This window comes from Dermacentor variabilis, chromosome 5, assembly GCF_050947875.1.
Source record: "Dermacentor variabilis isolate Ectoservices chromosome 5, ASM5094787v1, whole genome shotgun sequence".
In the NCBI taxonomy this organism is placed as follows: Eukaryota; Metazoa; Arthropoda; class Arachnida; order Ixodida; family Ixodidae; genus Dermacentor; species Dermacentor variabilis.
Genome location: NC_134572.1, coordinates 55,092,989 through 55,107,782, shown reverse-complemented (window position 1 = coordinate 55,107,782; position 14,794 = coordinate 55,092,989). Strand labels below are relative to the sequence as shown.

Here is a 14,794-nt window from a genome sequence, read left to right as displayed (position 1 = left end):
AGTGTGTCGTAAGCTATAAATTGTTGCTTTAGGCCATTTTTGAATGAAGTTATATGTTGTAAAACTTGGTCATAAAAAATGCCCACCTTGATAATAGAAAAATGTCAAGTTGGGCGTTTGTTACGACCAAGTTTGACAACCTATAACTTCGCTTCAAAATAGCCCATAACAATGATTTGTAGCTTACGAAGCACTATGAACATTCAGAATCGATTTTTTGAGCTGTGCATTGCTGTGCAAGTTGCTGTTAATTAGCTAATTAGGCCCTAAACAATGAACACCCTGTTTTGGATACCATAAAAAAATATTTATCATAGAAAAAAATTAAATTTTTGAGATCACTTGGTGAAAATACATTCATTGGGCAATATTTATTCAAATCATTTGAAAAATAAAGTTTTTTGAAGTGACTCATCCCCCCTTAATCAGTATTGACTGGTAATATTAAAAAAGTACATTCATACATTTGGTGGAATGAGGCTGTCTGGGTGTCTGCCTCAAGTTATGTTTTCTCAATCTCTTATTTATTTATTTATACATATTTTTTTTTTTATTTTGCTTGGCTCTTCATCCTCTGGTAGCGTGGTGTGGGGCTTCGTTGGACGACGCCAGGCAGAGGATATGCTTCGGCAAGGCTGCAATGGGACTTTCCTGCTGCGTTTCAGCGACTCCGAGCTGGGCGGCGTCACAATCGCCTGGCTGCACGAGGATCCTCAGCAAGGTATACACAACAAGTAGCATGGCGTTTGTGGGCTTGCGACTTGTAAGACTGTCTATGTTGTAACTCGTGGTGGGGGCTATAGTTTAGGATGATCACACAGGGTCAAAGTTACCGTTATTACGATGGAGGCACAGCCACAGCACCACTGGTGTCATTGTGGTGACGCGCCCCTGGTAATCTTGTGCGAATATTTGAATTTTCGAATAGTACTTTCGAATAATACACTATTCAATATTCGCTTCGAGGGCAGTTGTAATATTCGTGCTTTTCGAAGTGTTGGCAAACTTACGGTCGCGGGTCTGTTTACTATCCAATAATCAGTAAAGCAGAGTTTTTAAGATAAAAAAAAACTCACACGTTCGGCAAAACTGTATATTATGGCGGGAGCTTTCAAATATATTATTTATAATCATTCAATCGATTTTGTTTACCAACTGCCAAAAAGAAAGAAAGAAAGAGCGACGATATGCTGATACAACGCCGGCATAGGGCGACGCCATCTTGACGCGTTTGTTGAGAGCAGTCTTTTCTCACCAGCGCCAAATCTACAGTTGGAATATGAGGTTCTGATAAATGTAACTTTTTTATTTTGATCTGACACATGTTTTCTCTTTAAAATAATCGCTTCATTAATTTACCCTTTGGTTTTTGAAATATTGTAGTCATTTACTATAATATTTCAATAGAAAACAATATGCTGAGGCCAACGTTGCTGAGGCTCAGTGAATGAGAATGACATCGACATTGTCAAAGTTGAAAATGGCGGAAGCCTCGTTGGTCGGTAAAGTAGACGACAGTGTGAAAAACCCAGTTTGGAGGTATTTTTGTAAACTTCCATCTGAAAACGAAGCACGGTGTCAGCAATGCAAAAAGTTACTGAAGATGCTAACAGGGACAACAACCATCTTTTCAAACCACCTGAAAAAGCATCCGCGCTTGTGCGCGGCCTACGAAAAAGAACGCGCCACCTGTGAAAGACAAAAGAAGACTGCTGGGCAGTCTACGCCGCAGCCGTCAATTTCATCGCATTTTCAACCAACATTGAAATCAACTGCACCGAAGGCGAGGCAGTTGACTGAGAAGATTGCGACCTTCATCGCAGGTGGTTTGCACTCCTACAGCGTGGTCAAGGAAAGTGGCTGAGGTGCGCTATTGCCGAGTACAGCGTGCCCTCAAGGACCACATTCCCGAGGTCGGTGATCCCCGATTTGTACGCCGCAAAAAAAGGCTGAAGTTATCAAAGCGTTCCGGTCAATAATTGATGCAGGAGTCGGGTGCTACAGTTTGACCACCGACAGCTGGACCTCGCGCGCTTGTCAGAGCTACGTAAGTGTGACGTGCCACATAATGGGCAGGAAGTTCGTGCTGCACACCTACACTCTAACATGCGGTCAAATGGCTGAAGACTGTACTGCGGAAAATATTCGCCAGTTTCTGCAGAAGGGGATTAGGGATTGAGAGCTTCCAGAAAACGTGTCGACATACATTGTCACTGATAATGGCAGAAACTGTGTCGCTGCTGTGCAGCATTCCCAGTGGCCCAGGGTTCAGTGTTTCGCCCACGCTCTGCAACTTTGCATCACTGACGCAAAAAATAGAGCGCAACCTTTCTTTCAGCTATGTGCAAAGGCACATGCTATTGTTGGTCACTACAAACGTAGCACTCGAGCATGCACCCGACAGCAAGAAATGCAAAAACATATGGGGATTGAACCCCTCGAAGTCATGCAAGACGTATGTGCGCGCTGGAATAGCGAACCAGCCATGATGTCGAGGCTCCTTGAGCTTTGTACTGCAACCTCTGCAGAGCTATCCGAGTCGGACAGTGTTGAAAATCTGTCGTCCGCGGAGTGGAAGCTAATGGCAGGGCTGGTCAGTGTACTTCAGCCCATTCAGCAAGCAACAACAGAACTTTCTGCGACCACATAGCCAACATTCTCGCAGGTGATACCCTTGCTTCAGTGCACCGAGATTACACTGAAAGAGTACATTTTTGGAGCCAGTGAGGCAGCCTCCTTTGATGACAGCCTCCTGCGAAATCTGAAGTTTGTGGTTGTGAAGCTGTGTCCATTGTTAGTGCAACGCTGGCAGATCCCCATTATAAGGCAATTTTTCATCCCGCACCAAGCGAAAAGGTTTGGGCGAGGAGCCTGCTGCTTTCTGAAGTTGACAAACTCCACCCGTGTGGGACAGAAGAAGGCAGAGAGAATGAAAGTGCCGCAAGCACCTAAGAAGAGGCATGCTCTGTGTGGGCTGCATTTTCAAAAGTGAAGATGGCTTCAGAGGAAAGACTGCAGTCGGTTGGCATGTCCCAGTACAGTAAAACCTCATTAAACCGTACCCGCTTAAACTGTAGTTTCGTTTTAAAAGTAGTAAAGTCAAATCCCCGACTCAGCAGCCATTAAACATAATGTGTTTTGTATCCGCATAAACCGTACCAGCTTATTGTGCATGCATCGGTTAAAACATAGCGTTTCCACTTTTCGTCGCGCAAACACGGCGGTGCGTCGTCTTCATCGGGCAGCTCGGCAGAACAACAAGCCTCAGAGATCGGAACAACAGCCTCCAAGCGTCCTGTGCATTTGCACGTGAAGCCACATTAACATCAACATCATTTCAACGCTGTGCCAGAGGGCGTTGTGGTGTCATGCTAACGAGGATTCGCGTCATGCCGAAGCTCTGATAAAATAGACGCCGGGTGCTCAGCATAGAAGAAAAATTTGACATCGTCCGTTCTATCGAACGTGACACGAAAAAGTCTGCGCTGGCACGCGACAGGGATCTGCTGTTTACTATGGTGTGTGGCATTTGGAATGCGAAGTTGCTCAGCAGCGCTGCTGCGATCGTGATGAGATGTCGTCTACGAGGTTAAACTTTTCGCCATTGTTGCCTCTGTTGTTGATGAAGTGTCGACTAGCGACAATGATGAGGACGACACGGAAAGCGACAGCACGGGCGATTCAGGCCCAACAGTGGTAGAAGCTGCGTGTTAAGTCAGCCCCATGAATGCAATCGTCGCGACGAGAACAGGGGCGCGATAACGTAACTCTATTCCAAATGAAAAGTATTCCAAACTCCGGCACCCGGCAATGAAAAAGGCGCCCCTGTACTTCCGCCGCACTACTGCGCGCATGCACGGAGAATACGTAACGCCAACAAGGAATCTGCCATGCGAGTGTTTACCAAGAAGAGGGGACTGGCTGAAAAGCTGGCACGCAGCTTCAAGTAAGTTTGAGGCGGCTGTCGTCGTGCTAGGCCGCCACGGCATCAAACGAAAATAACTCTTTTGTCGCGCGAAGTGAATAAATAGGTCTCCTCGATTTGGCTGCACTTTCTGCACTAGTTCAGGGAGTGCAGCACTCTAGCACTCGATTTGCCAGTGCAGCTAGCGCCACCTGCACTTCGGCACTCGATTTGACGTCGTGCTGCACGAGTTCATGTACACTTCGGCACTAGATTCTCCGCAAGTTCTTTTCTCGTGCACGTAGTGCAAGGCTTTTGATAGCAGACGACACATGCGCCTCCGTGGCCATGCGGGTGTTGGTAGAAGGCATCGACGGCGCCTGTTATTAGTAACGCAGCACGGACGCCAGTTTTCTTCAGGATGTGTACGCAGCATCTTGTTAAGAGCGCTTTCCGGCTTCAGCTGCTGCTAAGTGCACTGAAGGCCGGGATTTTCCCTTAGGTCACAGTCGTTTGTATTAATTTTCAGGAGCTTACCGCTACCTCGGCGTTAAAAACCACATCGGTCAGTCATTTGAAACGTTGTGCCATATGATTCAGAAATGTGTGGAAACCGCGCTCGGTCATGCTTTCTGAATAATGATGCCGAAGTTGACCTAATTTCTAGGTACTAATACATAAATTCTTTCCACAGGACCAAAAAGGCCATTGCGCACACGTTTAAGCTCGCGGCACACACCAACAAAAGAAAAGCCACAGCCGCCCAGTCGCAGCAGACGAAGGCCTGTACGTTCTTGCACTTTTGTCCTCGATTTGACCGCTGCACTGAGAGCGCTAGTGCCGCGCTACACTTACACTTGAAGAACTGGCGCTGCACTGGCACGACACTTTTCTGAACTAGTGCAAAAAGTGCAGCCAAATCGAGGAGACCTAATACTGCATGTTTTTCCCCTTTCATCGCATTCTCTCTGAGTTCCGTTTTCGACAGGTAAGTGGGTGATCTCGTGCTATTCTGGTTAAACAGTACTACCATTTAGTACGTACTTCTTCCGAGCTCCGGCCAACTACGGTTTAACGAGGTTTCACTGTACAAGAAACAGGTAAATGAGTATGTCCAAACCGCACTGCTTGGCCGGTCAGAGGATCCCCTCCTGTGGTGGTCAACGTTGGGCTCCCAGCTCTACCCTGCGGTGGCTATAGTTGCGCAGAGGTACCTGTCAATTCTAGCTACCGAGGCATCCAGCGAAAGGGTCTTCTCATCTGCAGGCAGCATTGTGACGAGCAGGAGGGAGCACCTGCTTCCAGAGCACGTCGAACAACTTATATTACTTCACGACAACTGACTGAACTCTGTGTCCCATTTCATTTAGTCTTTCATATTTGTGTTCTAATAAATAATTCATACTAGAAATTATTTTGGTCTCATTTTCACCAATTAAGTTAGTCAACTTAATAATTGCACGCATCTAATAATGCTCTTGGATATCACATTTGGGCCAAGTATATTTTAAGAAATATTCGAAATTCAATTCAAAAATATTCGGCCATAATCACTATTTGCTTCGAGTTCGCTTCGAACTCAAAATTCACTATTTGCCTAACCCTAGTCCCTAGTGGCATCCACTTATTGGCAATCGGGCAGGTGCTGAAATGTGATAATTGAGCGTCGGACATGCTGTGCAATCGTAACTCATAACACTCACGGAGGAAGCTTGGGATTTCGTGCGCTGGTGCACCCAGCAACAGTTGTCATAGTCTGAGAGCTACTTGCTGACAGTGTGACTGCTCCTGACTGGCTCCTAAGAAGTATGTAAAAACCTTCTGTAAGAGCCTCCTTGAGTTGTTTTCTCCCAGGCCTGGAACCCTCATGCTCTCGGCCAAATGCAACATTGTGGCATTCCTTGACATCACAGCTTCTCTGGTGTCTATTGTTACTGCTGTCGACTGCAGTAGGAAGTAAAAGCAGTACCCGCTGGAAGTGTGCTTGTCGACAACATTATTTTGCCAAGTCTGCTTCTATTTTCTTGGAATGTGCTCATCGAAAGTGATAGTTTTGCATTGTGATCCAAAGTGTAGTGTAGACGTATAGTGAAATACTGCAAGTTGTAGACGCTGTGGAGCTTGTGATGAGATTTTGTGAATGCTGTCTGACCAAAGTGCACGCTATTTTACTGCAGTCACTACGGTGGAACCCCGATTATACGACTTTCTCGGGACCACAAAAAAGCGTCGTAAAATCCGAACATACCGTATTTATTTGAATCTAGGCCAATAGTATTTTTTTTTCAAATAATCATATTCCAAACTGTAGGGTCGGCTTAGATTCGAGAATTTTAAAAAACTTGCCAGTTTTTCATTGGAACTGCTAAATATGGTGCATAGCTAGTGCCATCTAGAAAAGTCAGTATTGCAGCCACCGCTAGCTGTGCCAGTAGCCAACTGTACACAAACGAGGTCGCCATTTTGACCTGTGTCATGTCGGCCGTATCGGTGTGCGGCGTGGTGTTATCGTGACGGCAACAGGCCGCATCAAACGTGCATCGCTGTCGCAGCTGGCGGGCTGGGTAGCTGCAGCGTGAGATGACATCCCAGGTATTTGATCGTGCGCCCTTTAAAAAGTGCAGCATATCTAATGCGCTTGAGGGTACCGAGGATAGTGCACTGTTTGAATGACAGTGACAAGGAACACAGCGACGAGCCTAGCAGCGACGATGACGTTGAATGAGCTCTGCACGTTCAGATTCAATAAATGCTGTTTGCATTTTGTGAACGCTGTCCTCACTTTTTTTGTTCGGCCTACATTCGAGGTAATATATATATATATATATATATATATATATATATATATATATATATATATAGCATCGCGTGAGCAGATGAAGTTCTGGATGCCGTCGTATGTGCCATAGGACCTCGGCAGACGTGGTAGGCACAGGCATGGCATCTGTGGCGTCGTCGTTGTCCTCGTCTGATGTCGCAGCGGTGTCGGCACTAAGCAAAGCCTCCTCGATGGCGTCATCCAGCGACACCTCGTCATGCATCGCAACATTGTTGTCAGCCTCCACGTACTCGGCGAAGGTCGTGGTGAGGTTTAAACCCTCGAAATCATCGTTGGCGAAGCCTGCATCGGCCTCGAGCGGCATCAACGTTGTTGCGTCCCCAGCAGAGGAGGCAGTCTCTCGCTTAAAGCCATGGTGCTTGAATGAGTTAGCTATTGTGCTTCGCGACACTGCGTTCCACGAACTGGCAATAAAATGTATGGCATCGAGCACAGTGAAACTGGAAGGAGAGAAACGCTTCCCCAGTGCGACGAGAGGCGAGGCTGCTGAGAAGAGAGGGAGAAAGTGATTGTGGAGAAGAAAAGGTGCTATTTCAGCACAGCGAGAGACATAAGATTGCGTCGGATAACCAGGGTTTTTAATGCATTGCTTCTATGGAGACTTCGCCGGGACTGCGCTAATTCGTCGTAAAACCGGAGGACCTATAACCGGGGTTCCACTGTACTCATGATCTGCTTATTCTTGGTGTAAACATTTTATTGGAAATATAAACATAATTTAAAAAAAAAAGGCTGTGCAGCACAGGGTTTATAAAAAATCATTTTATGATTGACCACATCATCAGAGAATGCTGCCACCAACACTGGTGAACATGGGCACATCTTGCAGTATCTCAGCATACATCTGTAATAAGTCTCTAATGCTTAGTAATATCGTTGTTAGCAGGCTCAAAAGATTTTAAATACAAGGAATTTTCTTGCTACCATGGTGAGGGGTACATTCATATTTTGCCTCTCCTTTCTTGTTTTTGTGTAGACACAAAAGAGGTGATAATGATCCAGCCCTTCACTAGCCGGGACTTCACCATTCGAAGCCTGGCGGACAGGGTGAGCGACCTCCAGCAGCTCACCTTCATGTACCCTGACATACCCAAAGACCAGGCTTTTGGGAAATACTACACTCCCGTCACAGGTAGGTTGATGGGTATAGTTTCTGGTTTATATGAATGTTTGAGGCGCATTCCTGCCATTGGCACTACAGATGTGCCGTACTGCTAGTCAACGGCAATTGCAGGGCTCATGCGCGGAGGTTTTATAGGGTTTTCAGACAGGCGGAGTGTGCTTGGTTGCAAAAATAATGAGCCGAGATAGATTCAACAACACCCTGCTTAATTGCCTTGGTGGTCGAGCCAGGGCAGCTGCATGGCATGACCATTGTGCACTTACACACTACAAGCACAGTATCGTTCCTGCTGAGCTGCTGTGTGTATGTGCTGGTTTGAGCGGAACGGACAGTAAATGTCAAGCTTGCAATTAATATTTCACTGGGTGCTGACTAATGCCAACACTTATCCATTGGCCTCACCTCTGACAATATTGAGGTTTGATGCCTGCAAAGCCACTGGTGATGCTCCTCATCACGCCAGCATTTTGGAATTCTTGGTAGCTGTCAGGGACACTGTTCCTTCTGCCCAGCAGCCGTTGCCTTGCTTGCTGCATTGTGCCAAAATTTCACAACCATATATAGGGAAAAACGCCGTCCAAAAAGTTCAAGAAAAACATGAAACCGTACTATCGCTGTCAATGCTTCGCTCTTTGGACGAAACTGCCACATTTTTATTGACTTGGTAGTGTTTGCAAGGCAAGTCTTGCATACTGTGCGGAAGTACAGTCGAACCCGGTTACATCGAACTCGCAATAAAAATGCCTATCAGTTCGATATAGTGCATAATTCGATATAAGCCTGCTAAAGGATTGGATGTCATAAAAGCACTTTATTGATGAAACTAGCTTAGTTTCACATGAAGTAGTCCTGTATTCTTCTGCTTGGGCAACTTTGCTGCTGCAACAGCACGCACTTCTCCACGTTGTCTTAAAGAGTCAGAGCAGCTGAGACTGCAGCCTTCCACATTCACACAGAAGCGCCGTGCTAGTGACAGTGTGCCAATGACCTTAGAGGATGTGGGCAAAGCATCGTCGTCGTGTTCCTCATTGTGCCCGCTTTCACATGTGCTCGGTATGATGTTGGCAATGTAGTCTTCGTTTTCAGGCTCTCCCATGGGCATGACACCATCATCCACAATCATAAACGCGTCAACCGTTGATCTGTAAATGGCTTCTGGAAATTATGACAGCTTGATCCAAACTTCGGCAACACCGGCAATGGCTTCGTTGCGCTCACCATAATTTTGTGAGTCATCACCGGGCATGCGGAAGCCGGAATGTCTGAAGCAGTTTCAGATTAACCACTTATACACGGCTGTGCCTATGCGTCGGCCGCACAGTTGGGTCACCGGGTTGTTTGTCTGCTTCGGCAACACCGGCAATGGCTTCGTTGCGCTCATCATAATTTTCTGAGTCATCACCGGGCATGCGGAAGCCGGAATGTCTGAAGCAGTTTCAGATTAACCACTTATACACGGCTGCCTCGATGCCTTATACACGGCTGTGCCTATGCGTCGGCCGCACAGTTGGGTCACCGGGTTGTTTGTCTGCTTTAGCCCTAATCTCCCTCTTATGCTTCAAAGTGGCGTTGAGAGTTCTCAGAGTCTTGCACACTGAGGTGACATCCATACCTACTAACCGTCCTGGTTTGCCTGGGAGACTCCCGATTTTTTACTGAACTTTCCGATTGTATGATCACTGTCATATCTCCCGAAAAGTGGTCTCGTTCGCGCAATAATGGTTTTTGCGAAACCGAAACCGGCACCGCGGAATCTACAGCCACATCATAATCGCCAGCATCAACAACAATGGCTGCACTAGCACCATCGGTATCATCGACTAAGCATCCGACTACGGTGGCTAGTAAGCCAACCGAAGCCAGAGCCAATGTAGCTCTTGCATGTCATGCATGCCTTCCTGCATGGTGCATTGTTGCTGCTGCTTGTGTGTATGATTAGTGTTGGCTAGGCCGTGTGTGTGCGGTGCACCGTGTAAAGTTAGAATCCTCGTGTACTAGATGCCATGGCGCTATCAAAGCCCAAGAAAAGGTATTTGTAGAAGTTTTTGTAATCTTGCACTTCTGAATTTCCGTACTTTTTGACATCAAGAAAAGAACATTTTGCATTTTGTACAATGTGTGGATGCGACGTCGGCATGTCTCACGGTGGCAAAGACGACTTGAAACTGCATGTTTCCACGGCGAAGCATCAAAGCTGTGTTCGCACCACTAAGCAGCAAGACAACATAGTGAACTTTCTCTGGAACAAGTGCAACGGCAGTATCATACGCGTGGAGTGCCTGTTTACGGGATTCCTCGTCAAACACAACCTACCCCTTAGTGTCAGCGACCATGTTGGGCCTCTTCTGCAGAAAATGTTTCCAAAATGCGACGAGGCGAAAGGTTATGGATGTGGGCGCAACTCTGAAACACAACTCTGAAGAATGCGGAAGTGGCCGACCTGAAATTTATTTCACAGGCATCGCACTCGAGTCTTCGTTTCTTTATTCAGAGTTTTCCTCAGCTGCTGCCTCGAGATTCCAATGAATCTGCTGAAGACGCTTTAGATGCTCTTGAAGCTGAGTTTGCCACACTACAGGCGTACAATCTTCCAGAGGACATTCTAAATCAAGAAAGGTAGGATGTGCAGTGGTCTGTGGTTGGAAAAATGAAAAACACTGATGGAAAACATGTTTCACCGAGTTGCTGAGGTGATGCTGGATTTACTCTTGATACTGCAGAGCTAATGCAGAGTGTGAGAGTATTTTTAGCGCGGCACGAAAAACTAGGACTGAATTCCGCTCATCAATGTGCAACACAACCCTCCAACACCTGCTGCTAGTGAAGGGCCTGGACCATGTTTTGAGCAAAGCTACTCAGAGTAATTTTGGGAGTGAGCAAAGTCTGCTACTGCAGGGTCCCCGCAAAAGGACTCATCGAACACTGCCTGAAAGCTTGAACGAGAATAAAAAGTCGCCCGATTTTTCATCTCGCCAGATTGGCAGGTATGGACATTTATGATTTCGAGCTTCACGATGAAAAGAAAATTCTGCTGCTTCGCACTAGCCATCATGGCAACACTGCGAGAGAAGGCCCACAAGACCCAAACACAACGAATGAGAAAAGCAGCAATGCATTTCGTACTTGCACGACCAGGGCAAAAAAGCCTCTGGTTGGCTGTCTGAGCAAGTGCTGCAGGTGGGCCAAAATCATTTTCTGCTGGGGGGTGTTGATGGTTCGCCCGATGCGGCGGCGTCACGGTAGGGAGAGTGGGTGAATGCACTTTCTGTATGCGTCGGCAGGTTTCTCTGCCACTCAGAGGGAAGGCCAACTTCTGGGGGCACTTTTGCACTGCTTGACGTTCGATATAGAGTTAAACCTCAATAAAACGAAGTCGGTAAAATCAGCAATTTGCTTCATTATATCAAAATTTTGTTGTATTGTTGCACCTTTTATGCAAGTAAGTACAGTCGCCGATCGATTTTTCTCACACGGAAAGGGGTCGTAGAACTTTCTGAATTATTGGGCAGTCGGGAAAAAAAAAAGCGATATTGAATGAGAAAGCAATTAATTTTGATGAATTTGGGAGTAAGCGACAAATTGTATGGTTTCATAGTTCAGGACAACATTCATTTGGGCTAGATGGTGCATACTTGGCGCTTGTCCTGTGTCGTTCTCCCCACTTGTGATCGTCTTAGTTGGTGCTGTTCCTTCCTAATTTAAATATGGTTTCATGCCACCTGGACAATATCTTCACATTGATGGTATGAATTAAGGGGGGACATAGCCCTTGAAAACTGAAAAATCGTGGAAAAGTCAATTTTTGAAAAACAAAGCCTTTTAAGTGTCCGCGATCAACGACGCTTCACGCTGGAGCCTCGGAGGGGAACCCCTCACCTGTGCTGTTCGCTCGTGCGCCGAACACATCAGGTAACTACATTTCGGCACCGCAACAACTCTGGAGAGCGCCTCAGAACTTCGGGTTTCAAGCGACGCAAGGTATCCCATGATTCGAGCTGCCAAACCACAGTATCACTTGTCGGCGGTGTGGCGGCTTTGGCCACATTGCACGTCAATGCGCTACTGCTAGACCACACAGCCAACCCCGCTGTTTTTACTGCAATTCCCCGGGACACCTACAAGCAGATTGCCCGGGAAATGGATGAGCGTGGCCACTTCTCCGGCCGACGGCTGCGCGACGTCCCTGCAAGTGCTCGTAACAGCCAGAAATAAAGAACCACTGCTTGAACTGTTGATTGGTAACAGAGAGAGAGAGAGATAGCAAAGAGAGGAAAGGCAGGGAGGTCAACCAGAAGAATGTCCGGTTTGCTACCCTACACTGGGGGAAGGGAAAGGGGGAACAGAAAGAGGTAACATTGGTAACAGTGTCCTTTATGCACTCTTGGACACTGGGGCAAACGTGAGCTTAATAGGTAACCGTGCCATTGCAGCGGCCAAGTGTGCGAGAGCCACCTTCAGGGAAGAAGCACAAACTCTGAGGCTTTGCTCAGGGCTAGTCACAAACTGCACAATCGGCTCGCTGTCATATTCATTGGCAAGGTGGGTCCAGGAAGCAGGGTTATCTTTTGCCAGAGCTGTGTCACGATGTTGTCCTTGGGCGGGATTTTCTTGAGGTAGCAGGTATTTTTCTCCATGGGCCTTGCCGGATGGTCACTGCATTCTGACTCATATGGTCTTGTAAAATTTAGAAAGGCACTGAAGTGACCATGTACGTCTGATGCTGGACACCGACTCGTCTCAGTCTGTAAGACAGCGTTGCAATGCGATAAGCAAGGTCAAGAGCCTGATGAAAATGTCACCAGCTCTCTACAGGCACTTTTTGCAGACCTGCAGGATGTATGCCACAGTACTACTGAGAGTGGCGAGTGTAGTCTAGAGAGCCTTTGGGAGGAGCAGAAGCAGAAACTTAATAACATCCTTGCAGACCATAACCATATTTTTAGCACTCTGCCAGGTTGCACGTCCGTGGTGTTTCACAAAATAGTACACAGGCAGCCACCCACCAGTGGGTGGCTGGTGCCCGGTTAACAGCTGCGCCCGGTTAACAGCCAAAAAAGAGAAATTCTTTTTGGGTGTATCCAAGATTTCCTGGACCAAGACCTCATCGAGCCCTGCTCCAGTTCCAGGGCTAGTGCCCCTGTATTAGCAAAAAAAAAAACCCAGAGGATATTGTCTTGTGGTTGACTACAGATCCTTAAATGCAATAACAACTGTGCCAGTATATCCCATGCCCCGCACAGACTGGGTGCTGGCTCAGCTCGGCCGCGCTAGGTGTTTCACGGGCCTCGACCTTGCTCAGGGCTTCTTTCAAGTGTCGGTTGCTCCCGAAGATGTACCGAAGACTGTATTCCTGTGCCATAGAGGAGTCTTTCAATTTAAGCGAATGCTATTTGAGGTAGCAGGTGGGCCGGGAACACTTCAGTCTCTCATGAACAAAGTGTTAGAAGGCATAAAGCACAACTACTGCATGGCATTTCTTGACAATGTGCTCATTTATTTAGACACTTTTGAGGACCACCTACAACATATCGATGAGGTACTGCGAAGAATTGGCTCTGCAGGTTTGACAATCAATCCCAGCGAAGTTACATGTTGTGAACAGGCATTTAAGTTCCTTGGACACGCAATCCCTCCAGGCAAATTTTAACCTGACCCGGACAAGGTGTGAGCGGTTGCAGAGTTCTCATGGCCTGAAACAGTCAAGGAGCTCCAAATGTTTTTGGGCCTTGTGGGACACTACAGAAATTTTATCCCCTAGTTTTCTGACAAAGCCAGACCCCTGACAGCTCTCCTCAATTAAGGAGCCTGTTGGGTTTGGTGCGCCGAGCAACAGACAGCATTCGAGACTCTGAGGCTAACGCTGACAGGAGAGGCGGCTGTGGTATTGCCTCACCTGAACAGGCCCCTTGTGATTGAAACAGATGCCAGTGGCACTGGCATATCGGCAGTGTTGTTGCAGGAAATCGAAGGTGAACTCAGGCCTTTGTCATATATAAGCAGGACCTTTAGCACTGCTGAAAAGAACTATACTGTCCAAGAACGGGAATGCCTCGCTGTGGTATGAGCTGTCGATAGATTCTGACTGTATGTAGAATTCACATAATTTGAGGTGCATAATGGCCATGCATCATTGGCTTGGATGTTTACAACTGAGCAGACATCATGCAGAGTGCGACGTTGGGTGTTGAGATTACAAGGGTTCAAGTGTACCACCACCACCATCATCATCATCATCAGCCTGGTTATGCCCACTGCAGGGCAAAGGCCTCTCCCATACTTCTCCAACTACCCCGGTCATGTACTAATTGTGGCCATGTTGTCCCTGCAAACTTCTTGATCTCATCCGCCCACCTAACTTTCGGCCGCCCTCTGCTACGCTTCCCTTCCCTTGGAATCCAGTCCATAACCCTTAATGACCATTGGTTATCTTCCCTTCTCATTACATATCCTGCCCATGCCCATTTCTTTTTCTTGATTTCAAGTAAGATGTCATTAATTCGCGTTTGTTACCTCACCCAATCTGCTCTTTTCTTATCCCTTAATGTTATACCTATCATTCTTCTTTCCATAGCTCGTTGCGTTGTCCTCAATTTAAGTAGAACCCTTTTCGTAAGCCTCCAGGTTTCTTCCCCGTACATGAGTACTGGTAAGACACAGCTATTATACACTTTTCTCTTGAGGGATAATGGCAACCTGCTGTTCATGATCTGAGAATGCCTGCCAAACGCACCCCAGCCCATTCTTATTCTTCTGATTATTTCAGTCTCATGATTCGGATCCACAGTCACTACCTGTCCTAAGTAGATGTATTCCCTTACCACTTCCAGTGCCTCGCTACCTATCGTAAACTGCTGTTCTCTTCCGAGACTGTTAAACATTACTTTAGTTTTCTGCAGATTAGTTTTTAGACCCACTCTTCTGCTTTGCC

General features: G+C 46.9%; 1 protein-coding gene across 7 annotated transcripts in view; it reads left to right on the top strand.

Annotated features, from left to right (window-relative positions):
* Positions 1–14,794, top strand: part of Stat92E (Signal transducer and transcription activator Stat92E) — a 194,108-nt gene that overhangs the window by 106,901 nt on the left and 72,413 nt on the right. For all 7 annotated transcript variants that reach the window (XM_075692518.1, XM_075692520.1, XM_075692522.1 and 4 more), the window contains exons 15-16: positions 582–721; positions 7,720–7,875. In XM_075692518.1, coding sequence (XP_075548633.1) covers positions 582–721; positions 7,720–7,875 — 296 coding nt within the window. The remainder of the gene's footprint in view (positions 1–581; positions 722–7,719; positions 7,876–14,794) is intronic.